The sequence below is a fragment of the Harpia harpyja genome, chromosome 11, assembly GCF_026419915.1.
Source record: "Harpia harpyja isolate bHarHar1 chromosome 11, bHarHar1 primary haplotype, whole genome shotgun sequence".
Taxonomy (NCBI): domain Eukaryota; kingdom Metazoa; phylum Chordata; class Aves; order Accipitriformes; family Accipitridae; genus Harpia; species Harpia harpyja.
In genome coordinates, this window is record NC_068950.1 from 43,740,906 (window position 1) to 43,765,658 (window position 24,753).

At 44.2% G+C, this 24,753-nt stretch overlaps 1 protein-coding gene across 4 annotated transcripts in view; it reads left to right on the plus strand.

The window, feature by feature from the left end:
• The window catches only part of RAVER2 (ribonucleoprotein, PTB binding 2), a 49,702-nt gene that overhangs the window by 16,922 nt on the left and 8,027 nt on the right, over positions 1–24,753 (plus strand). For 3 of the 4 annotated variants that reach the window (XM_052800383.1, XM_052800385.1, XM_052800386.1), the window contains exons 3-10: positions 9,833–10,302; positions 14,247–14,438; positions 15,337–15,463; positions 17,017–17,099; positions 20,525–20,629; positions 20,817–20,928; positions 22,073–22,296; positions 24,332–24,443. In XM_052800383.1, the coding sequence (XP_052656343.1) occupies positions 9,833–10,302; positions 14,247–14,438; positions 15,337–15,463; positions 17,017–17,099; positions 20,525–20,629; positions 20,817–20,928; positions 22,073–22,296; positions 24,332–24,443 (1,425 nt within the window). The remainder of the gene's footprint in view (positions 1–9,832; positions 10,303–14,246; positions 14,439–15,336; positions 15,464–17,016; positions 17,100–20,524; positions 20,630–20,816; positions 20,929–22,072; positions 22,297–24,331; positions 24,444–24,753) is intronic. The other variant, XM_052800384.1, reaches the window with a different exon arrangement.

The following is a 24,753-nucleotide window of genomic DNA, read 5'->3' on the forward strand; positions in this document are numbered from 1 at the left end:
TAGGTGGTGGGGTTCTCCCATTACCCACAAGGGTGGGCACCTTGTAGCTCTTCGTAGGATGGGGACGAGATACAGATACAATGGGTGTTGCGGATCTCCCTTTGTCCGTGGCTTGGAGCAGCTTTGATCTGCCGGTGGGACCTGTGTGGGGTAGAGATAAGGTGGGTGGTGGGGTTCTGTCTACGCCCACGAGGGTGGGCACCTTGTAGCTCTTCCTAGGATGGGGACGGGGTACAGATTTGGTGCGTGTTGTGGGGCTCCGTTTGTGCATGGCTGTGAGCAGCTTTGATCTGGCTGTGGGACCTGGATGGGGTAGAGGTAAGGTGGCTGGTGGGGTTCTCCCTCTGCCCACGACTGTGGGCACCTTCTGGTTGTTCTTAGGATGGGGATGAGATACAGATACAGTGGGTGTTGCGGAGCTGCCTTTGTCCATGGCTGTGAGCAGCATTGATCTGGCTGTGGGACCTAGATGGGGTAGAGATAAGGTGGGTGGTGCGGCTCTGCCTTTGCCCACGATTGTGGGCACCTTCTGGCTGTCTGTAGGATGGGGACGAGATACAGATACGGTGGATGTTGTGGAGCTCCTTTTGTCCGTGGCTGCGAGCAGCTTTGATCTGCCTGTGGGACCTGTATGGGGTAGAGATAAGGTGGGTGGTGCGGCTCTCCCATTGCCCACGAGGGTGGGCACCTTGTAGCTCTTCGTAGGATGGGGACGAGATACAGATACGGTGGGTGTTGCGGAGCTCCCTTTGTCCGTGGCTGCGAGCAGCTTTGATGTGGCTGTGGGACCTGTGTGGGGTAGAGATAAGGTGGGTGGTGGGGTTCTCCCTCTCCCCACGAGGGTGGGCACCTTGTAGCTCTTCATAGGATGGGGACGAGATACAGATGTGGTGCGTGTTGTGGAGTTCCCTTTGTGCATGGCCGCGAGCAGCTTTGATCTGCCTGTCGGACCTGTGTGGGCTAGAGATAAGGTGGGTGGTGGGGTTCTCCCTACGCCCACGAGGGTGGCCACCTTGTAGCTCTTCGTAGGATGGGGACGAGATACAGATACAATGGGTGTTGCGGAGCTCCCTTTGTCCATGACGGCGAGCAGCTTTGATCTGGCTGTGGGACCTGTATGGAGTACAGCTAGGGTGGGTGGTACAGGTCTCCCTTTGCCCACGAGGGTGGACGCCTTCTGGCTGTTTGTAGAACGAGGACGGGCTACTTATAATGGTGAGTGTTTCAGAGCCTGTAATTCTTTGTTAGCCCGTCTCATCATCTGCTAGTGTTTTCTGGTGCGGCCCCCTTTTACCGTTACGCAGCCATCAGTCTCACCAACGCCTTTCTGATGTGGACCACCACGAGTAGTCTGCTGGCTGTGACGTGACCATAACATTCACCGTGGCTGGTGCTGGGATGTCCAGCTGTTTGTGGGACCGTGACATGTTACAGAGATAGGGTGGGTGGTGAGGCTCTGCCTTTGCCCACGAGTGTGCGCAGCTCCTGGCGTTCCGTAGGACGAGGATAGGGTAGAGATACGGTGGGTGTTGCGTAGCTCCCTTTGTCCGTGGCTGCGAGCAGCTTTGATGTGGCTGTGGGACCTGTGTGGGGTAGAGATAAGGTGGGTGGTGGGGTTCTCCCTACGCCCACGAGGGTGGGCATCTTGTAGCTCTTCATATGATGGGGACGGGGTACAGATTTGGTGCGTGTTGTGGAGCTCCCTTTGTGCATGGCTGTGAGCAGCTTTGATCTGGCTGTGGGACCTGGATGGGGTAGAGGTAAGGTGAATGGTGGGATTCTCGCTATGCCCAAGATTGTGGGCAACTTGAGGTTGTTTTTAGGATGGGGACGAGATACAGATACGGTGGATGTTGCGGAGCTCCCTTTGTCCATGGCTGCGAGCAGCTTTGATCTGGCTGTGGGACCTGGATGGGTTAGAGATAAGGTGGGTGGTGGGATTCTTGCTATGGCCAACATTGTTGGCAACCTGTGGTTGTTTTTAGGATGGGGACGAGATACAGATATGGTGGATGTTGTGGAGCTCCCTTTATCCGTGGCTGCGAGCAGCTTTGATCTGGCTGTGGGACCTGGATGGGGTAGAGATAAGGTGGGTGGTGCGGCTCTGCCTATGCCCACGATTGTGGGCACCTTCTGGCTGTCTGTAGGATGGGGATGAGATACAGATACGGTGGGTGTTGCGGAGCTCCCTTTGTCCGTGGCTGTGAGCAGCTTTGACCTGCCAGTGGAACCTGTGTGGGGTAGAGATAAGGTGGGTGGTGGGGTTCTCCCATTGCCCACGAGGGTGCGCACCTTGTAGCTCTTCATAGGATGGGGACCGGGCACAGATTTGGTGCGTGTTGTGGAGCTCCGTTTGTGCATGGCTGTGAGCAGCTTTGATCTGGCTGTGGGACCTGGATGGGGTAGAGGTAAGGTGAATGGTGGGATTCTCGCTATGCCCAAGATTGTGGGCAACTTGAGGTTGTTTTTAGGATGGGGACGAGATACAGATACGGTGGATGTTGCGGAGCTCCCTTTGTCCATGGCTGCGAGCAGCTTTGATCTGGCTGTGGGACCTGGGTGGGGTAGAGATTAGATAGGTGGTGGGGTTCTCCCATTACCCACAAGGGTGGGCACCTTGTAGCTCTTCGTAGGATGGGGACGAGATACAGATACGATGGGTGTTGCGGAGCTCCCTTTGTCCATGGCTTGGAGCAGCTTTGACCTACCAGTGGGACCTGGGTGGGGTAGAGATTAGATAGGTGGTGGGGTTCTCCCATTACCCACAAGGGTGGGCACCTTGTAGCTCTTCGTAGGATGGGGACGAGATACAGATACAATGGGTGTTGCGGAGCTCCCTTTGTCCGTGGCTGCGAGCAGCTTTGACCTGCCGGTGGGACCTGTGTGGGGTAGAGATAAGGTGGGTGGTGGGGTTCTGTCTACGCCCACGAGGGTGGGCACCTTGTAGCTCTTCGTAGGATGGGGACGGGGTACAGATTTGGTGCGTGTTGTGGGGCTCCGTTTGTGCATGGCTGTGAGCAGCTTTGATCTGGCTGTGGGACCTGGATGGGGTAGAGGTAAGGTGGCTGGTGGGGTTCTCCCTCTGCCCACGACTGTGGGCACCTTCTGGTTGTTCTTAGGATGGGGATGAGATACAGATACAGTGGGTGTTGCGGAGCTGCCTTTGTCCATGGCTGTGAGCAGCATTGATCTGGCTGTGGGACCTAGATGGGGTAGAGATAAGGTGGGTGGTGCGGCTCTGCCTTTGCCCACGATTGTGGGCACCTTCTGGCTGTCTGTAGGATGGGGACGAGATACAGATACGGTGGATGTTGTGGAGCTCCTTTTGTCCGTGGCTGCGAGCAGCTTTGATCTGCCTGTGGGACCTGTATGGGGTAGAGATAAGGTGGGTGGTGCGGCTCTCCCATTGCCCACGAGGGTGGGCACCTTGTAGCTCTTCGTAGGATGGGGACGAGATACAGATACGGTGGGTGTTGCGGAGCTCCCTTTGTCCGTGGCTGCGAGCAGCTTTGACCTGCCAGTGGAACCTGTGTGGGGTAGAGATAAGGTGGGTGGTGGGGTTCTCCCTCTCCCCACGAGGGTGGGCACCTTGTAGCTCTTCATAGGATGGGGACGAGATACAGATGTGGTGCGTGTTGTGGAGTTCCCTTTGTGCATGGCCGCGAGCAGCTTTGATCTGCCTGTCGGACCTGTGTGGGCTAGAGATAAGGTGGGTGGTGGGGTTCTCCCTACGCCCACGAGGGTGGCCACCTTGTAGCTCTTCGTAGGATGGGGACGAGATACAGATACAGTGCGTGTTGCGGAGCTCCCTTTGTCCATGACGGCGAGCAGCTTTGATCTGGCTGTGGGACCTGTATGGAGTACAGCTAGGGTGGGTGGTACAGGTCTCCCTTTGCCCACGAGGGTGGACGCCTTCTGGCTGTTTGTAGAACGAGGACGGGCTACTTATAATGGTGAGTGTTTCAGAGCCTGTAATTCTTTGTTAGCCCGTCTCATCATCTGCTAGTGTTTTCTGGTGCGGCCCCCTTTTACCGTTACGCAGCCATCAGTCTCACCAACGCCTTTCTGATGTGGACCACCACGAGTAGTCTGCTGGCTGTGACGTGACCATAACATTCACCGTGGCTGGTGCTGGGATGTCCAGCTGTTTGTGGGACCGTGACATGTTACAGAGTTAGGGTGGGTGGTGAGGCTCTGCCTTTGCCCACGAGTGTGCGCAGCTCCTGGCGTTCCGTAGGACGAGGATAGGGTAGAGATACGGTGGGTGTTGCGTAGCTCCCTTTGTCCATGGCTGCGAGCAGCTTTGATGTGGCTGTGGGACCTGGATGGGTTAGAGATAAGGTGGGTGGTGGGATTCTTGCTATGGCCAACATTGTTGGCAACCTGTGGTTGTTTTTAGGATGGGGACGAGATACAGATATGGTGGATGTTGCGGAGCTCCCTTTATCCGTGGCTGCGAGCAGCTTTGATCTGGCTGTGGGACCTGGATGGGGTAGAGATAAGGTGGGTGGTGCGGCTCTGCCTATGCCCACGATTGTGGGCACCTTCTGGCTGTCTGTAGGATGGGGATGAGATACAGATACGGTGGGTGTTGCGGAGCTCCCTTTGTCCGTGGCTGTGAGCAGCTTTGACCTGCCAGTGGAACCTGTGTGGGGTAGAGATAAGGTGGGTGGTGGGGTTCTCCCATTGCCCACGAGGGTGCGCACCTTGTAGCTCTTCATAGGATGGGGACCGGGCACAGATTTGGTGCGTGTTGTGGAGCTCCGTTTGTGCATGGCTGTGAGCAGCTTTGATCTGGCTGTGGGACCTGGATGGGGTAGAGGTAAGGTGAATGGTGGGATTCTCGCTATGCCCAAGATTGTGGGCAACTTGAGGTTGTTTTTAGGATGGGGACGAGATACAGATACGGTGGATGTTGCGGAGCTCCCTTTGTCCATGGCTGCGAGCAGCTTTGATCTGGCTGTGGGACCTGGATGGGTTAGAGATAAGGTGGGTGGTGGGGTTCTCCCTTTGCCCACGAGGGTGGGCACCTTCTGGTTGTTCTTAGGATGGGGACGAGATACAGGTACGGTGGGTGTTGCGGAGCTCCCTTTGTCCATGGCTGCGAGCAGCTTTGACCTGCCTGTGGGACCTGTGTGGGGTAGAGATAAGGTGGGTGGTGGGGTTCTCCCTCTGCCCACGAGGGTGGGCACCTTGTAGCTCTTCGTAGGATGGGGACGAGATACAGATACGATGGGTGTTGCGGAGCTCCCTTTGTCCATGGCTTGGAGCAGCTTTGATCTGGCTGTGGGACCTGGGTGGGGTAGAGATAAGATAGGTGGTGGGGTTCTCCCATTACCCACAAGGGTGGGCACCTTGTAGCTCTTCGTAGGATGGGGACGAGATACAGATACGGTGGGTGTTGTGGAGCTCCCTTTGTCCGTGGCTGCGAGCAGCTTTGACCTGCCAGTGGAACCTGTGTGGGGTAGAGGTAAGATAGGTGGTGGGGTTCTCCCTTTACCCACGAGGGTGGGCACCTTTTAGCTCTTTGTAGGATGGGGACGAGATACAGATACGGTGGATGTTGCGGAGCTCCCTTTGTCCGTGGCTGCGAGCAGCTTTGATCTGGCTGTGGGACCTGTATGGGGTAGAGATAAGGTGGGTGGTGCGGCTCTCCCATTGCCCACGAGGGTGGGCACCTTGTAGCTCTTCGTAGGCTGGGGACGAGATGCAGATACAGTGCGTGTTGCGGAGCTCCCTTTGTCCATGACGGCGAGTAGCTTTGATCTGGCTGTGGGACCTGTATGGAGTAGAGCTAGGGTGGGTGGTACAGGTCTCCCTTTGCCCACGAGGGTGGACGCCTTCTGGCTGTTTGTAGAACGAGGACGGGCTACTTATAATGGTGAGTGTTTCAGAGCCTGTAATTCTTTGTTAGCCCGTCTCATCATCTGCTAGTGTTTTCTGGTGCAGCCCCCTTTTACCGTTACGCAGCCATCAGTCTCACCAACGCCTTTCTGATGTGGACCACCACGAGTAGTCTGCTGGCTGTGACGTGACCATAACATTCACCGTGGCTGGTGCTGGGATGTCCAGCTGTTTGTGGGACCGTGACATGTTACAGAGATAGGGTGGGTGGTGAGGCTCTGCCTTTGCCCACGAGTGTGCGCAGCTCCTGGCGTTCCGTAGGACGAGGATAGGGTAGAGATACGGTGGGTGTTGCGTAGCTCCCTTTGTCCGTGGCTGCGAGCAGCTTTGATGTGGCTGTGGGACCTGTGTGGGGTAGAGACAATGTGGGTGGGGGGTTCTCCCTTTGCCCACGAGGGTGGGCACCTTCTGGCTGTCTGCAGGGTGGGGATGAGATACAAATACGGTGGGTGTCGCGGAGCTCCCTTTGTCCGTGGCTGCGAGCAGCTTTGATCTGGCTGTGAGACCTGCATGTGGTAGGGATAAGGTGAGTGTTGTGACTCTGCCTTTGCCCACGAGGGTGGGCACCTTGTAGCTCTTCGTAGGATGGGGACGAGATACAGATATGGTGCGTGTTGTGGAGCTCCCTTTGTGCATGGCTGCGAGCAGCTTTGATCTGGCTGTGGGACCTGGATGGGGTAGAGATAAAGTGGGTGGTGGGCTTCTCCCTACGCCCACGAGGGTGGGCACCTGGTAGCTTTTCATAGGATGGGTATGGGGTACAGATTTGGTGCGTGTTGTGGAGCTCCGTTTGTGCATGGCTGTGAGCAGCTTTGATCTGGCTGTGGGACCTGGATGGGGTAGAGATAATGTGGGTGGTGCGTCTCTGCCTTTGCCCACGATTGTGGGCACCTTTTGGCTGTTCTTAAATGGGGAAGAGATACAGATACGGTGGGTGTTGTGGAGCTCTCTTTGTCCATGGCTGCGAGCAGCTTTGATCTGGCTGTGGGACCTGGATGGGGTAGAGATAAGGTGGGTGTTGTGGCTCTGCCTTTGCCCACGATTGTGGGCACCTTGTAGCTCTTCATAGGATGGGGACGGAATACAGATACGATGCGTGTTGCGGAGCTCCCTTTTTCCATGGCTGCGACCTGGATGGGGTAGAGATAAGGTGGCTGGTGGGGTTCTCCCTTTACCCACGACCGTGAGCACCTTCTGGCTGTTCTTAGGATGGGGATGAGATACAGATACGGTGGGTGTTGCGGAACTCCCTTTGTGCGTGGCTGTGAGCAGCTTTGATATGGCAGTGGGACCTGCATGGGGTAGAGGTAAGGTGAGTGGTGGGGTTCTCGCTATGCCCATGATTGTGGGCAACTTGTGGTTGCTTTTAGGGTGGGGATGAGATACAGATATGGTGGATTTTGCGGAGCTCCGTTTGTGCATGGCTGCGAGCAGCTTTGATCTGGCTGTGGGACCTGTATGGAGTAGAGGTAAGGGGGGTGTTGGGGTTCTCCTTTTGCCCACGAGGGTGGGCACTTCTGGCTGTTCATAGGATGGTGACGAGATACAGATACGGTGGGTTTTGCGGAGCTCCCTTTGTCCGTGGCTGTGAGCAGCTTTGATCTGGCTGTGGGACCTGTGTGGGGTAGAGATAAGGTGGGTGGTGGGGTTTTCCCTACGCCCACTAGGGTGGGCACCTTCTGGCTATTCACAGGATTGGGATGAGATACAGATACGGTGAGTGTTGCGGAGCTGCCTTTGTCGATCGCTGCGAGCAGCTTTGATCTGGCTGTGGGACCTGGATGGAGTAGAGATAAGGTGGCTGGTGCGACTGTCCCTTTGCCCACGATTGTGGGCACCTTCTGGCTGTCTGTAGGATGGGGACAGGATCCAGATGCGGTGCATGTTGCGGAGCTCCCTTTGTCCATGGCTGCAAGCAGCTTTGATCTGCCTTTGTGACCTGTATTGGGTAGAGCTAGGGTGAGTGGAACACGTCTCCTTTTGCCCACGAGTGTGTTCACCTTCTGGCTGTACGTAGTATGAGTACGGACTACTGATACGGTGAGTGTTTCAGAGCCTGTAATTCTTTTTTAGCCTGTCTCTTCATCTGCTAGTGTTCTCTCATGCGGCACCTTTTTACCGTTAAGCGGCCATCTGTGTCAGCGATGCCTTTGTCATGTGGACTACCACTAGTAGTCTGCTGGCTTTGACATGACCATATCATTCACCGTGGCTGATACCAGGATCCCTTTTTTGGGCCCAGCCCTCGGCCCCAAGGGGTCAATTTTTTGGCATTCCCTTTTCTTGTGGCTTTGGAATGCTCCCTGCAAGACTGGGATGGTTAGAGGCCAGGGGTGTCTTACCTGTCCTGTAGTGTGCTGAGATCTCTCCGTCCAAGTGACGAGGTGGGAGAGGACAGGGGCTGAGGTCTTGTTGCGTCCCTTTCCAGGAGTCTGGCTGTAATTCTCAGGAGAAGCAGCCAAAGAGAAGTCATCCTCCGTTGCTGTGGGGAGCCCCAGGTTCCTTGCCTTCCACGGGGTGCTTGCTCCTCTGAGATGTCCCTCATCTGTCCCCTCGTCTGCCAGTCTGGCTTGGCGCAGCCCTTCTCATACCCTTCTGGGGCTCATCGTGTTACCAACGCCTTTGCTCCTGGTGGTCCGCATCACAGTCCGCTGGCTGTGATGTGATGGCCGTGACATCACCAGGGCTGGTGCCTGGAGTTGGTGCTGCATCCATGTGATCCTGCTTTTCCAGCAGTCAAATGAGAAGGCACAGTTCAATAAACGATGAAATAAAATGGAAAAGAAGAATTGGTAGTGCTGGGGAAGGAAAGGAGGAGGCTGTAGAATGAATGTAAAGAGCAGCAGCTCAGTCAAGATTAGAAGAGAATTAAAAGCAGCAGGTGGTACTCACGGCCCTGTTTTGAAGATTTGGGTGGTACGTGCTGCTGAGATTTGTGGGTTTGAGGGCTATTCTGGAAGAAAGATGCTTGTTGAGTTTTCTGAAGGTGATGGTTCACACCATTGGCATTGAAGACATGGCCCAGTGGTCAATCATGCATCCTTGATTGGGTGGCAGTGCTGAGGGTATCTGCATGGAGTGCAAGAATTGCATCTGTCTTTCTGTGAAATGAAATAAATTTTTTATCCAGGACTGCTTTCACTGTGCACTTCAGTTTGTCATTGGAAGGAATCACATGTACTAGGTTTCATCTGCTTGGTTCACTGCAGACTATTACATCCTGTTTAATTCACAGGGTACAAGCCAAGTGGTGCCAGGTGAATCACAGGAGTTTCCCTCTGAACATCAGGATACACTTTTTCAGTGTGAGGGTCACCACACACTGTTACAGGTTGCCCAGAAAGGTTGTGGAGTCTCCATTTTTGGAGATACTAAGAACACATCTGGACGTGGTCCTGCGTACCCAGCTGTGGGTGGTCCTGTTTGAGCAGGGCATTGTACAAGATGACCTCCAGAGGTTCTTTCCAACTTCATCCTCATGCTCACAGTCTGTGATTCTGTGATTGTGTGAAATGCTTTATGACTGAAAACCCAAAAAAGATCCAGAAACCCCGCTGTGAGAATTTATGGATGCTGTCATCAAAGAAATTCCGTAGGATCAGTAATTTGTTGACTTCAGCATAAAATTTAATTGTTTTCTGTTTCCCAAATATAAACTTTTTTTGTGTTACAAGTAGTGAGGTTGTGTGTACTTGTGTTTCTGTAGTCACTCCTTTAGTTAAATACTCATCCAGTTGATAATGTCAGATTTTAAAATATATATATAATATAGCATATCCCTACCTATTGCATCTTCAGGGTAAATCCCAAATTTTTATTTTTCCTTTGACACACACTGGTGGGTTTTAGGGGAGGGAGAGGTATAGTAATTACCTCTGTATCTGGAGAGAAGCAGTTGTAGGTGACTTAACTTGTTTTGGTCTTACAGCGTTCGTTACTCTGTTAAATGGAGAGCAGGCTCAAAACGCGATTCGGAAATTTCACCAGTATTCTCTTCGGGGAAAAGAAATATCCGTGCAACTCCAACCAACAGATGCTTTGCTTTGCATTACTAATTTGCCCATTTCATTTACATTAGAAGAGTTTGAAGAACTTGTGCGTGCGTATGGCAATGTCGAGAGGTGTTTTTTGGTCTATAACGAAGTTACTGGCCATTCAAAGGGCTATGGTTTTGTGGAATATATGAAGAAGGACTCTGCTGCAAAGGCGAGACTGGAACTTCTGGGGAAACAGTTAGACGAGAGCACTCTCTTTGCACAGTGGATGGATGTGAACCAGCTGACGACAAATCTTATTCACTCCAAGTGCCTTTGCGTAGATAAATTTCAAAAAGACTACGGTGATTCAAAAGAACTGATCCAAGCTTTCTCACTAAAGTATAAACCTGTTTTCTGCCAGGTATGTTGAATTTGTATCTTTTGCAAGATTACGGTTGTGATTTAAGTAGCTCTGTATTTGCACCTTCACTACTTGCTCTCTTACCCTTTTATTTCTCGTTTAAGTAGTGAATAGTTATGCATCTGCATTGCAGTATACGATGTGGTACAGATGCTTTATTGGTATGGGTTTGCAGTGATTGGTTGATGTCATCTGGGAATTTGGCAGGAGACCACTCTTGTGAAGCACCAATAAAATGTTTATAACACATCCCCTCCTCATGTATTTTATTGAAAATAATTTTAGAAATATTTTAGAAAGCTTTTAAAGTAAACATTGATGATGGTTTTATTGCTCAGTAAAGAAAGCCAGAGTGTATGAATACCACAAGTGCAACAGTTTGGATTATCAAGAATACATATATATATATACACACACACACATATATATATATGTATATAATTTCTTTAAGAAATTTTTGCAAATATCTCATGTGTTTTTTCCCGAACTGGAGAAGATACAGGCTTGGGATCTCATTGTTGGCTGGGCTTGCCAGTGATAGAAGTGGTAGATCTTTTGGAAAGCTTGCTGGTACAGAAGAGGTAGATCCTTACTAGCCTTTCCAAGTGTAAAGGTTTCCTTCTCATCATCATGGCTTGTGAGATACTAGACCACAAATAAAATGTTGCTCATAGAAGTGGTGCGCACCAGCGTACCATAAACAGGCAGTAGAAAGAAAGCTTGCTTTATAGTTACACAGTTGGGGGTGATTTCAGTTGTTTGGTTTGGGTTTTTTTTTTCCTAAGTATCTTGGACGGCTGCTCAGGGATTAGCTTCAGGGATAAGTAACCAGAGATTCTCAGCATCTAAGACCAGGAGGTCCATCAGGCTGTCTAGTCTGACCACCTGCAGGCCATCACATTTTCCCTAGTGCTCTTTTCAAGCTCCAGTACTTAGTAGTTGGCTAAAGTATATCCTTATACTTGCTTGATCCAAATATACCAGGAGAAGCATAAATTGGAAGTAACTCTTTCCAGAAACTGACTGCCTGACCCTTGTTATTTTGCACTTGTGTCTGTTTTCTTCAGTTGAATGTATCTGGCTTCAGCTTCACCTCACTGATGACTCGATTGAGGAGCCTTTGCTCCCCACTATTTTCTTCCTGTAAGAAGGTATTAAATGCTGTAATCAAGTTACTTGCTGAATCTTTGTTTAATTAGCTAACCAGATTGATCTTTTTAAAGTCTTCTACTTCAGGGCTTTTTTCCAGCTGTCAGATAATCTGGAGGCTGTTAGCAGCCTCCGCAACAATTTTTCAACACCCTTTAAAAATTCTGAGGTTCAAAGAATCACAGGCTTCTTTGATAAAGAGTTTTCACTAACAGTATTGCACTGTGCAGTTAGAGGCACTTAAAAATTGACTTTTACCTTCCTTCTTAGATCGTAACGATACATGTGTCACACCGGGTGTAGGTGAGGAGGGTCTAGTTTTGTATGCATTATATCAGTAAATGGCACTAAATACATGTTTCTGTAAAATACAGGAAATAAACAGTATGCTTTTGAATTAGGAAATAGGCAGCCAGTCAAAATGATATCCAAGAAAACATTTTTGGCACGTTCTCATATTACCTATCACTTGTATAAACACACTGTGTAATAGACTAATAGGTAGATCGTAGAAGTATGATAATAGAAGAAAAATAGGTTTACTTATGATAACTTACGATTTATTCTCAGTGACTTTCAGAGAATAAACGTGATTTATTCTCAGTCATGCCTCATGTTTCCACTGGGCATCCAACAGGTACTGACTGGTAAGGGAGGCTCTGCTTCGAGGGCTGGCAGGGAGAGGCAGCAGAGGTGCTGGTTTGCAGACGTAATGGGTGAGTGATGGAGGCGAACCCCATGTGCTAAGGGGGGAATCGGCCCTCCAGAGAGGGAAGGTATGAGGGTGGAGGTAGGTAAACAAGTAGTTCAAATTTGACAGATGAAAAAGGGAAGACAGTGGATGAATTTTCATCACAATAGTGCTAATTAATCAGGGCTTTATGAGTGAGGTGACCTAAAAATTAAGTTCAAAGAACGGAGGAGGAAGACCCAAGAAACTGTGGAAAAAGCAAGGAGGGGGGTGTGACATGATGGGTAGAGATGTAAGAGGAAAACTAGGAGAGGACAGGGTAGCAGAATACTGGGTGGGGAGGGGATTTCAATAGAGAATGACTAGGAGAAGTGCCTTTGCCTGGAAAACTCCTGGAATTTTTAGAGAAACAATTAAAATGCTTGTTCATACTGTTGTTATTTTACATCTTCGTGACTACAGTCTCTCTCTTCCTTCCTTTTTCTAGTCTTGGCCAGTCCAGCCTTCACACCACTCGTGCATTCAGATTGTCCCTCCAGTAAGGTCACTTTGATCATTTTGCCCATCTCCTGGTGTGGCTTCTTTAACCTAGCTGTCTTGTGCTGCTTTCATGGCTTAGTTCTGCTGGTAATTGATGCAGTATTTCGTCGTGTAAATATGATCTTTTACCTAAAATTCTTAGCTGAACTCATGAAATAAACTCTGGTTTATTTCATTTTTTTCCAAAGTTACCATTTTTTAAAAATAAATTGATTTCTCCTCTATTGACAATAGAAATGTTCTGTCAGGAAGAGCTGAAGCCAGATACTTATACGTGGGTCTTAGAAAAATGGCTTTTCCTAGGACTTACAGGAACACATTTTGTCCTTTGCTTCAACAAAATGGACCAGAAAACCTCATTCCTTTCTTATGTCAACTTGAAATTGTCACTAGAAGGTCTCTACTGTTACCTAGATAGGGACAGAGGGCTTTTCTTCAGTACCTGTTTACTTAGGAAGTTTAAAAATTCCCGATCTGTTCGCAATACTGATCGCTGCCTTTCACATGTTAAGGGAGTTTTTAACTGTGCATGGAACTATGATATGTTCCATAGCTGCAAACCATTCTTTTCACAAGTACTTCAGGTCTTTACCAGTGCAGCTAAACTGATGTCAAAATAAAATATAATGCTTCTCCACACAGACACTCCTGCCCGCATACATACATACATAGCTATGTGCGTATTTATATATCAAAATATGTGTGTTCTCCAGAGCTCTTCCCAGAGGCCAGTCTTTAACAGTGACATTAAAGATCTGACCACCCTATTTTTCTTCAAAATCTTTGCGATTTATATTTCGATTGTTAATATAAGTTTGTGGGACCTCATAGTTGGGAATAGGTTGATGTTATCCAGTGAAATCCAGAGGAGATTTGCTCTCTTCCACATCAAAGCTAGTTATTCCCTCCCTTCTCACCCCCCTTTTTTGCTTGATTTAAATCTGCTCATTCTGCTATAAAACTCTGCAAACAAAGGACAGAGCATTGTTTGACATGTAAGCCTGTTTCCAGTCTGCTTGATTGATCAGTCTGGCAGCTTCTCTTGGCATTAAATACAACGACAGACTTCATATTCTCCTAAAAGGCAGTATATATGGGTGGAATTTGCATTGTTACATGTTTCAACAACTATCATGTAGTCTGATGAATTACATTTTTATTATTGTAGGCTTAAAAACTGAACAATAATGAGTTTATAATTCTTATCCTGCAAAATAAAAATAAAAATTATTGTACCATACAGCTGTTTTTACAATTTATTTCTTATTTCTTTCTTTATTCTGGAAATATGTGTTAAATAAATACATTTTATAGCTTGGGTTCTCCATGAGATTAAATTGAAGTGAAGGTGGTAATTCAAGAGCATGCATGCCAAGTATCATGTGAAGATATGATATTCAACTTATATCTAGCACGTTTGAGAAAGAAACATACTGATTTGGGTAGGCATTAACATAGGGTGTCAGCTGTTTGTGAAGTATTTTGCAAGGGATAGGTGAAAATTCTGCAAGGCAGTTCCTGAAATTCTCCATTTTGTTCAGTGTATTGTGAAATGTTGTTTCAGTTTGCTCAGGATGAAGATAGTTATATTGGTGACTTTGCGGTGGTTGAGTATGAAACTGCAGAGCAGGCTGAGAAAGTACAAGAAGTCACCAATGGCATGACTATCAAAGGAAAGAGAGTCCAGGTGTCGTACTGTGCTCCGGGAGCGCCAGGCAGAAGCACGTTAGCAGCACTTATAGCAGCGCAAAGGATGGTAAGATATTTCCAAATCTGTTTTCAGAATGAGTTTGGTACACCTTGAGCAGCCTGAAGGGTCAGAGGGATTCATCTGCTTTGCATTAGGAAAACAAGCCAAGCTTTTGAAAGCATTAGCCTGTTTTTTGTGGGTTTTTTTTTTTTTTTTTTTTTGGTCTAGTCAGCCCAATTCAGTCTCCTTCCCAGGAAAAGCATGGCCATATTCTGCAAGGAGGAGGGGTAAAGTATGGCCATAAGATATCACAAAGTTGTACTTACATAGCTCTGGGATTTTATTAAATTTAATTATTCCAGTTCAAAACAAAAGTAACTGGAAGTGGAGTCATTTGACAAGCTAAAACTTAGTTTGAAACAGAGAGGCAAGCATTTGTCAATTTTAAGATAAATTTCAAGGTAGGAGAAATAGTTTAATTTCATGCTCGATCTAGAAGAAAGCTTTTTACACCCACATGTCTTATCAAATTATTTCCTAGAACACTGGATGTGACAAGTGTTACATGAAGCTGTCTTAAAAAGTAAAAGCAGAACAGTCTCATTACTTTGGCTAGCTTTAGCCCACATCTTTATAAAAGAGATGAGTAGTGCTATTATAAGATAGTATGTGGTGTTCATGTTAAAAGTGCCTTTCATATTCTCCTTTATTGATAGCTCTCTCTTGGTTGAAGGGAAAAAAAGAAACGTGTCTCAGGAAAAATAATATGCTTGAAGTTTTGGGGAAATAGTTTGTTAGGCGTTTCAGTTGAGGGAAAAGGAGCATGGAAAGGAGCAGGACACAGGGAAGGAGATTTCTGCGTAAAATGAAATACGTACATTACCAGCACACGATTTTGAGGGATTTAAATGTATTCTCTGTTTTCTCCTGATTCTAACATTTTTTGTATCTCTCTTAATTGGAGATGAGGAACAACAGGAAAGGCTTGCTTCCAGAGCCAAATCCAGTGCAGATTATGAAAAGTTTTAATAATCCAGCAATGTTGCAAATGCTACTGCAGCCCCAGTTGCGTGGACATGCTGTTAAACCTGGTAAGTTGTTTTAAAACTGAGTTAAAAAAAAGTAAAACCCTGTTCTTGGTGATACAAGGTGTGGTGGTTTAAGCCCAACCAGCAACTAGGCACCATGCAGCTGCTCGCTCACTGCCCCCGCTCCCAGTGGGATGGGGGGGAGAATCAGAAAAAAAGTAAAACTCGTGGGTTAAGATAAGAACAATTTAATAACTAAAGTAAAATAAAATGTAATACTAACAACAACAATAATAAAATATAATAATAATAGTAGTAATGAAAAGGAATATAATAAAATAATTAAAAAAAAAAAAACCACAAGAAAAAAAACAAGTGATGCACAATGCAGTTGCTCACCAGCCACTGACTGATGCCCGAGCAGCAACTGGCCCTCCCAGCCAACTCCCCCCAGTTTATATACTGAGCACGACGTTCTACGGTGTGGAATATCCCTTTGGCTAGTTCAGGTCAGCGGTCCTGGCCACGCTCCCTCCCAGCTTCTTGTATACCTGCTTGCTGGCAGAGCATGGGAAACTGAAAAATCCTTAACCTAGGGTAAGTGCTGCTTAGCAATAACTAAAGCATCAGTGTATTATCAACATTATTCTCACACTAAATCCAAAACACACTGCACCAGCTACTAAGAAGAAAATTAACTCCGTCCCAGCTGAAACCAGGACACAAGGCTTTCAGCAAAGGAGGGAAGCAGGAATACTATTTTAAAATCTGTGCAGACACTGTTTCAGTGTGTCTGTGTAGACACTTTTGCATTTTATGAAAGCAAAAGCAAGAGGGGGATTTGTACACTATTGTGTCTGGGTAAAATTTAGCGTTACCTAAAAACGTCCTCACGTTAACTCTGTGGTCTCTGAGTGTTTATATTAGAAATGGGTTTAAAATGAAATGTCTTTTGCAGTCATTAAAATGGCAACTTTAAATCTGATTCTAGATCTGAATTTTGCAGCCTGAGTCTTTCTCTTATTGTTTCCAATGTAAATCTTTACTCACTTGGATGCTACCATAGTCATACACAGCATTTCATAACGGCATTAGCCAAAACCATTTCTCTGCCTTCTCATTAGGATGGATGTGAACAAATATATTAAAAACAATTTTAGCACATTTCAAATGGAGAAAGTATTCGGAACAGGAATGAGAACAGATAATTTGAAGAGTCAAGTGGGGGACAGCTAAGAGTTTGTGACATAGTCTACTGACAGAAGATACACAAATTGTGTGTGAAGTGAGCACTTTATTGAAGAAACACTTTAGCTAATGCTGAAGTGTCAAAGCACTTTAGATAATGCTGTGGTCTTGCAGTCAACAGCAGACATTTCTGCCTCTTTGAGCGAAACTCTCAGCTTTAGAGGAGCTCCATGACAGTACATTTGATCTCTAATGCTGTTAATTGCAGATCAAAGCTGGGTGTATTGAAAGATTTAATTATAGTGACCTTTAGTATACTGGAAAGTTTTGTGGAAACCAAATCTGAAAAATAGAGAATAACTCTTTTGAAGATCTTTACTTGCCTAACTTATAAAACACTGCTACTTTGTCTTGTGTTTCTCAAACAGTTCTTGGAGCATCTGCAGGTTTACCTCACCTTATAAATTCAGCAGTTGGCACACCTTTTTTGCAGTTGAATAAAATTCATCAGGTACGTGACAAAAAAAACTTTTGTCAAAATACATATTTGTGCAGATCTTAGCATGAAAAATATTCTCAAAGTTTTAAGAAATTACAACTAAAATCAAGTGTTCTCATTAAAGCTATGTTTAAGAAAAGCACTTTATTATGAGATGCCTATGGGGATGTACGAGCAGACTGTGCATACTATCCACAAGTGAGTTATTTTATCTTAACTGAGCTTTTGATTTGCTAACACCTGCTGATGTAGAGACAACTTGCCATTACGGGCCAAAAAAATCCTCTTTAAATTAGCACTCGAGGAGCATGGCACATCCATTTCTCTTGGAACTGCTCATACACACTTCCTGTAGAGAGACTTGATTGTTTTATCTTATTCAAGCCAACAAGCTTAGCATCATTATCTTCATTTTAAAGGTTGCAGGGACTAACATGTGCTATATATGCCATAAAAAAATAGTGATTTGCAGATGTTACTTCTTAGTCAAAAAACCCTCAAGGTTATAAGCTGTTTAAAGTGTTCTCGGAGTATCTGTAATTCACTGTAAAGTTGACGCGACTTCCATATGGACACCAGAATTTCTGAAAGATACTATACCGGATATTTGGGATGAGTTTGCCGAAGAAATTGGTGATGAGAACATGCTAGAGTAGCACCCACAACCAGAACCCCTCCCTGCAGCAGTGCGCTTGGCCAGCAGCCTGCCTGGCCTCCGCCTTGCATTGAGGTTCTGTCAGAGATTTCTCCAGCTCTGCCAGCAGCCAAAATTTGCCTTTAATATTCATGGCGGGGATTTTCATAAGTACCTATGAAGGACTGGAGTCAGTCACTTTGACTTACTAATTCTGATGTTTCAGAAATTCCCATTTAAGAAATGAAATCCCCTCAAGTATTAGTTGTTATTTCTGCTGTTCTTTTGGCAAACACAGACTTACAGATCTTAAAAAAGACCAAATTAAAATGCAGAGATACTCCTTGTGTAAGTATATTTAGCCTTTCTTTTTTTTTCTGCTAAAAACTGGTAGGTGAATATATTCATTTTGAATAAATACTACTTAATTTTGCCCCCTCAAATGAATTGCTTTTGTCCTGTACAATGAAAAAATACATCATTCCTTGCTTGTACTTCTTTTATTTAAGTGACATTTTCAATTGGTATATTTAGTTAGTGCTGCTCTCTCTTCAGCCTTAGAGAGTCTATGCTTCCTTGGAAGGCAATGTGAATGTTTTCTAATCGCAGCTGGAGACAGGCATGTTTTACACAGTTAACAGTGTGATTGATGATGATCCAGTGTTTTTTGGCTCAAGAGTGCTGCAGCCAAACAACTTAGTGTTTTCTCTTTAGAGAGACTTACAAGTCTAATTCTCTTCCAGGGAGCTTCCTGTCATTTAATTAGCTCCAAACCTGGTCTAATAGCCTGAATTTTGTTGAGAATTATTTGATTATCCCAATTCCTTCTGTTAGGCACATTTTTCTGTTACTCAGTGACTTATTTCAGAGCATTCTCTAAAGCCAGAGAACCAGGTCACTATTTTTATTGTCTTGAAATTCAGTATTGTCACAAGATAGAGGAACACACAGCGTCTTGGCTTGACTCTCTCCCCGCTTCCCCAGTCACACACTGATTCAGCTTCCTGTGTATGTTGGTTTTGCTATTTTATATTCAAGGTTTTGTAAAGTAATATAATGAGAAGAAACAGCATTTTTAGGATGATTATGCCACATCATTATAAAATAATTTATAATAAAAGATTCAACAGAGGAGAATTTGAACAAATGGGTTATTTACCCAGTAATCTTTCAACTCTGGAGGTAGCACAACTTTCAACTTCTTTCTTTTAATTTCTCTTAGTTACAGTTATCATGTGCCAAAATAATGCATTTTAAACTTTCTCAGTGATGTGTTTTCCTGAGTCATCCAGCAGTTTATTATATCTTTATTAACTGATTTTCCACTCTTGTATTTCTGAAAGTTTTGCAATTGAACTAATACATTTTCTTCATTGACGTAATGAAGTTTAGAGGGAACAACCATTGGTATTGGTTACAATAAACAGCCTGGGATAATTTCTACTGGAAATTGCTTAGGACAATTAAAATAGCAGATGCATAACTAATCTAGATATGGCACTTTTTTTGTTTTAAATTGCACATTATGAGTCCAGAAGACCATACTATAGGCACAGAGGTTTTTTTCCTAGGGAATTTGACCCTGCCACATAGAGACACAACCTAGGCTTGAAAATACTTGTGAGGTGTTTTGCAGGAGGCTGCAAAATCTGCAAAGCCATGCATCGGGAGAGCTGCCTTCTTTTTGGGTTCCATCTTAATTACCTGGGTTTGGTGATCTTTCCTATGTAGGAAATTTCAAAAAAAATTAGGAAGGCTATACTCATTGTGATTTGACACAGTCAATGTCCCATATATCTATTCTTGCACCACTGTACAAAAAGGTTTGTAGAGCAACCTATGTTTTGCCTGGCAAATCGTGCTCAGGAGCTGCTGCCAGAAAGACAGTTTCAAGCCTGTGTTCAGCTAGCATGAATCATAATGTGCTTTTGTGATCCAGAGTGGGCATAAGGTTTCTTTTAAGCCACTGTGCTAGCCAGAGCACATAATGCTGAATATACCAGTAGCCGAGTCTGAACATGGTGCGACAAAGTTGTTGATTAAGTGGCTCAATTCTGGTGGCAAACTGATCCAGAATTTTTTGAATGAAGAATATTAATATTTTATAGACTTGACAATCTGTAGGCACTGTGATTTGTAAGCTTTTTAATGGTTCTGGAATAGAATTTCATGTAGGTAGTTGCCACTAAAAAGGCTGGAAAAACATATCCGGATATTCCTCTTTGAAAGTAAAGATACTGTTTGGTAACTGTAAAGCAAGGGATGAGAGTCCCTGCCGGTTACAGCCAAGTCCTGTAAACTGTATAGATATCTGGCGGCGATAATGTATTAGAATTGCGATGCAAGGCACAATGCAAATGTTAACGAACAATGAAGTCCTTATTCATAGACCTTGTAATCCCCTGAAGCCTCGTGTCTCATCTTTCTTATTGGCACTGTAGGTAACTCCCCTATCTAGTCTGTCTGCAGAGGCTTCAAACACATTTAGCTTTCCCTGTTGGCTTAGACACAGGGTCTGCAATGGAGTCTGGATTGTATTTGGAGTATACTCTTGATCCTTTAAAAGCCATCAGAAAGCATACTTGTGGTTGTGAGGTGAAAAAAAAGGGCTAGGCAGAAGAGGGGTTAAAAGAACTTGAAATAACTCTCTGTGACTGAGGCAAGAATTTAGTTCTGTGGAGTAAATAGTTATTTTCCTTTGCTGTATTAACTCAGAAACTAATTTAAATTTCTTTAAGCAGTATCATCTGAATGTACTGTTTTCCATGACTGTCAACTAACACTTCTTTTAATAATTTCACAGAGTTCAATTCTGGGGAGTACATCTAACTTACTACTGCAGAGCCCTGCTCACCTACCATTGCCACAGCAGCAACTGATGAAGATTGAAAACATTCAGGCTAATAGTGTAAGGTCATCGCTTTAACTTCAACTGTCCTTGGACATTCTTATAACTGCTAAAACAATTTTTTTTTTTATCTAGTATAATTTAACAGTTTAGTGTATCTAAAAAGATTAACTGAATTTGAAAGTTATAAGAAATAGCAACAGACATTATTTTAATCATTTACACAGTTTTCTATTCTTCCTTATAGAAACCGGGTTTGCTGGGAGAACCTCCAACAATGCTACTTCAGACAGTACTGGGAATAGGGGTAATGCCATCAGTGAGTTCAGGCATGGGAACCCGTGGAGAAGCTCTTAAGTGTAAATGACATTTTATTACATACCAAATCAGTAGAATTGCTTAGCTTGAAATTATGCGCCTTATTTTCTCCCACTGTAGCAAAAGCAATAATATGTTTGAACCTTATCACTGCACAGTAAGGCAGGCAGAGAGCTGGACAATAATAGATGTTGTATAGCTATATGGATAAGCAAGGTAACAAGTTACATAGCTGTATAACCAATTGTAAACTGCTGATTTAAGCAAGAAACAAACGAGATATCTTGCCTTGTTGCCAGGCTTCTCTCATCTGTTTGTCAGGGAAGAAAGAGTACGCTGTGGCATTGGTTGAATATTTGCAGGTTGTTAAATATTCTGTTTGCTCAGTTACTACTATTTTTAGTACACTTGGAATTTGTTTTTATTTAGGATCAAAATGTTGGGGGTTGTTGTTTCAAAGCAGGTAGATCTGAGTAGCTGAAGAGACACCACAAATAGGTTTTTTAGATTCATTTCATTAAGCAATAGAGCTTTAACATCTGGTCTGTGATGGATGTCAATTCTGAATGCAAATTTCTGCATCAGCGATGCCCTCAGTTTTTATGACGAAAGATCAGTTGCGATACTGCTTGCTTGCATCTTTTTTGTTTCCTCCACTGAGAGCCATGTATTCTGTGCTTCTAGACGTGGTGTGAGCAATGGTAGTAACCAGCAGCAAGGAAAAGCTTGTGGGAGGGTGGGGAAGAAACCTATTCTGAATGTCTAGATTTTAATTTTGGAGAATAATTTCTAGCTCTCTTGTTTGTAGAAAGAGTTTTACTAATGCCATTTGAGGTGGTGTTTTTCCCCTCTATTCCAATACAGGATTGTTCAGGATGTTGTTGGCAGGTTTTTTGAAAGTGACAGGAAACACTAAGTAACTTCTCATAGTAAACGTTTAGAAAAGTCAGAGTTTTCTTCTATTGTATTAGCTTTAAATAGAGTTGTTTGCTCCTGGGATGGTAAAAGAATAAAAATTATTGCCAGAATCCACTGTTCTGGGACAGCTGTAAAATAGATGTCTAAATGTTTTTCTCATCACTTAGTAAAAACCACAAACAAAATGTACTGATAAATCTTGTCTAACAGAAAAGTTTCTCCATTTATGGTTGACTGCAGCATCTAATCTGACTCCAATTCAAACAGCAGCAGCAGGGATGGGCATGCTGCCATTCTTTCCGAATCAGCACATTGTTGGACAAGCTATACCAGGGCAAAATAACGCTCCAGATAAACAATCGACTACCGAAGCAGTTGTCTCGGGATCACAGCCTTATCATCAGACCTTAACAAATCTTTCTGCGGGAGCTTTGCGGGCTGGACATGCCAAACAACAAAATCAACTAAAAAGTACTGATACAAGTTTGGGGGTAAGGAACATTGAACACAAATACTTTCTTTTTTCTTGTGTGTGGATTTTCTCTTTTTTATTTTAACATGCCTAATAGTTAACTGCAACTGCTTATTGTAGTTCTTCGCTATAAAATTTGCTAGATCATAGGATCATTCATGAGACATTTTAAGGTCATTTCAGTTATGAATAATAGGGAGAGAACAATAATGCTCTTTGGTGGTCCAAATGAATTAACAAAGGAATCTTTTTACAGTGCTGGAGGGTTTTTTTTCCATGTGTATGCCTCATAGTATTTGATGATGAAATTATCTCAAGGGCAATGTCCCTTTTAAAGACTGAAAATTGAACTTGTGGTTGAATTTCATGACTAATCAGGAGTAATTCTGGTGGTATGTCAGGCTTTTGGGTTTCCAGGTGGGGGGTGTGTGTGTGTGTGTGTGTATATATATGTATGTAAATTTTCCACTTTAATCCGTACCCTCTTAGCCATAGCTGACACATTCTTAGTCTGTATCAGTTTTAGTATTTATTCCCTTGAAGGCAGGGGGTAGGAGGATGATGGGATGGGATTTGAATTGAACCAGAACAGTCTAGTTTTTTCAGAAGTTATTTCCTGTCATCAACAGAATTTACTTTTTATATAATACACATAAATACTTTGACATTTATGGGGAAACGGTCTTAATTCAGATCAGATCTGTGTTTTCCTTACATATTTTCTGAAGCATCTGAGGTGACTAGATTATATAGAGGATTGGTGGCTGCCTTTGTTAGACAGCTTTGACAGATTTGGTCCTACTTCAGAAAGTACAGTTTTCATTTTTTAAATCATTTTTTACTGTAATGAAGTGGAATTTTACCAATGTATAGATACACGTGGAGAAAATACATAAGGTGTGTCTGTATACATATATAAAATCAGTGTTTTATTTCAGCATTTCATTTAATTAAAAGGAAATGTAATTAAATCATTAGAAGTCTAGATAATTCATTTATTTCTATGAATATTGTTTATCAGGAAAAGTTCTTTTTCGAAATCCTGGTAGATGTTTTAATTGTTTCCTTTTCTGCATCAGTATACAGAAGGCCCAGTTTGCAAAAATCGCTTCCTTGCAAGACAACCACAGGCTGTATGCTGATACTGAGCGGTTACACTATCTTAAATTCCTGCTTTTGCATCCAGATGAAGAATTTCAGCACTCTTGAAGCTTTTTGTGTTTAAAAACTGGTCTCACTGCTTTTGAAAAGTTGTTGAATAATACTATTTTACTGAAAATAGTATTAAACCATTAAAATAATGGATTAATTTTTTTTCTTAATGAGCTTTGAAAAAATGAACAGAATAGATGTGGAGTAGAATACTGTATAAACGTCTTTCAGCTATGTATTTCAGACAAGCTGTGTAACTTGCTATAGGTGCTTCATCCTTATTTCTGCTGTTTTTTCTAACATAAGCTGAGGACACATAAGCTGGTAGTGTACCCTTCCTAGTCACTCATAGGAAACACTTCTGGTGGTTTGGAGGAGTGAGTCAGTCCTGACACTTCATTTCCACTCATAAACATTTTCACTTTCTAAGTAAGGGCTTATAAATAGAGTGATCAGTAAGATGTGTTAACAGGGGCAGATTGCAGACAGGGTCATCTCTCCAGTCCAGGTTTCATTTGTCCTTTATTTGCTTGTGACTCTGGGTGAAGAGAGTTGATTTTTGTCTTGGCCATGTGCTTAATGCTAACTCCTCCCTGCATCTGGAGTTGTTATGGTGATTATTATTCCTTTACTTGAGTGTAAAAGGTTTTCTTTTGTTTATTTGTTTTTTACTATCCTTTAGTAACTTACAGTCTAAAGAGAAACATTGCTACAAAATTATTTGACAAGAAAAAGGTACAGGCAATGTGTCCAGATAATTGTCCCCAGTATTTATTTTAAAAGCTTTCCTGTTACATTTCATAGGGCTGAGCTTTTTTCAAAATCCTGCTGGTACACTTACCTTATTTCTGACAAATGTTGTATGAATATAATGCAAACTGACCTGTCCAATTGTTTCACAGACTCCCTTGAAAAAACAGACTTCACTGTTAGGAGAACCACCAAAAGAAATACGTCTTAGTACCAACCCCTACTTGAATTTGGCAAGTGTGCTGCCTGGTATATGTCTTCCAGGTAAGCAAACATTAAGTGGTTTTAGTTACAAGTTTCCTTGACCAGAGTGTGGCAAATCATTATTCTGTTTGGCAGGTAATTCCAGTGACCACAACATTTATCTTTAAGGAAATTTTGTAGTCTGCCTTAAAATTGCAATGTAATCTGTCCCCATAGTTAATATTTTATTTGGTAAGGGTCAATTTTCAGAGTTAATGGGCTTACTGATGCAGACAAACTTCTAGAAAGCCTTTCAATTATTAGTAGCACTGATTAATTTTGAGCACAGCCTAATCTGAAGTAGCAAATTTCTGTTTTAAACTCAGAATAT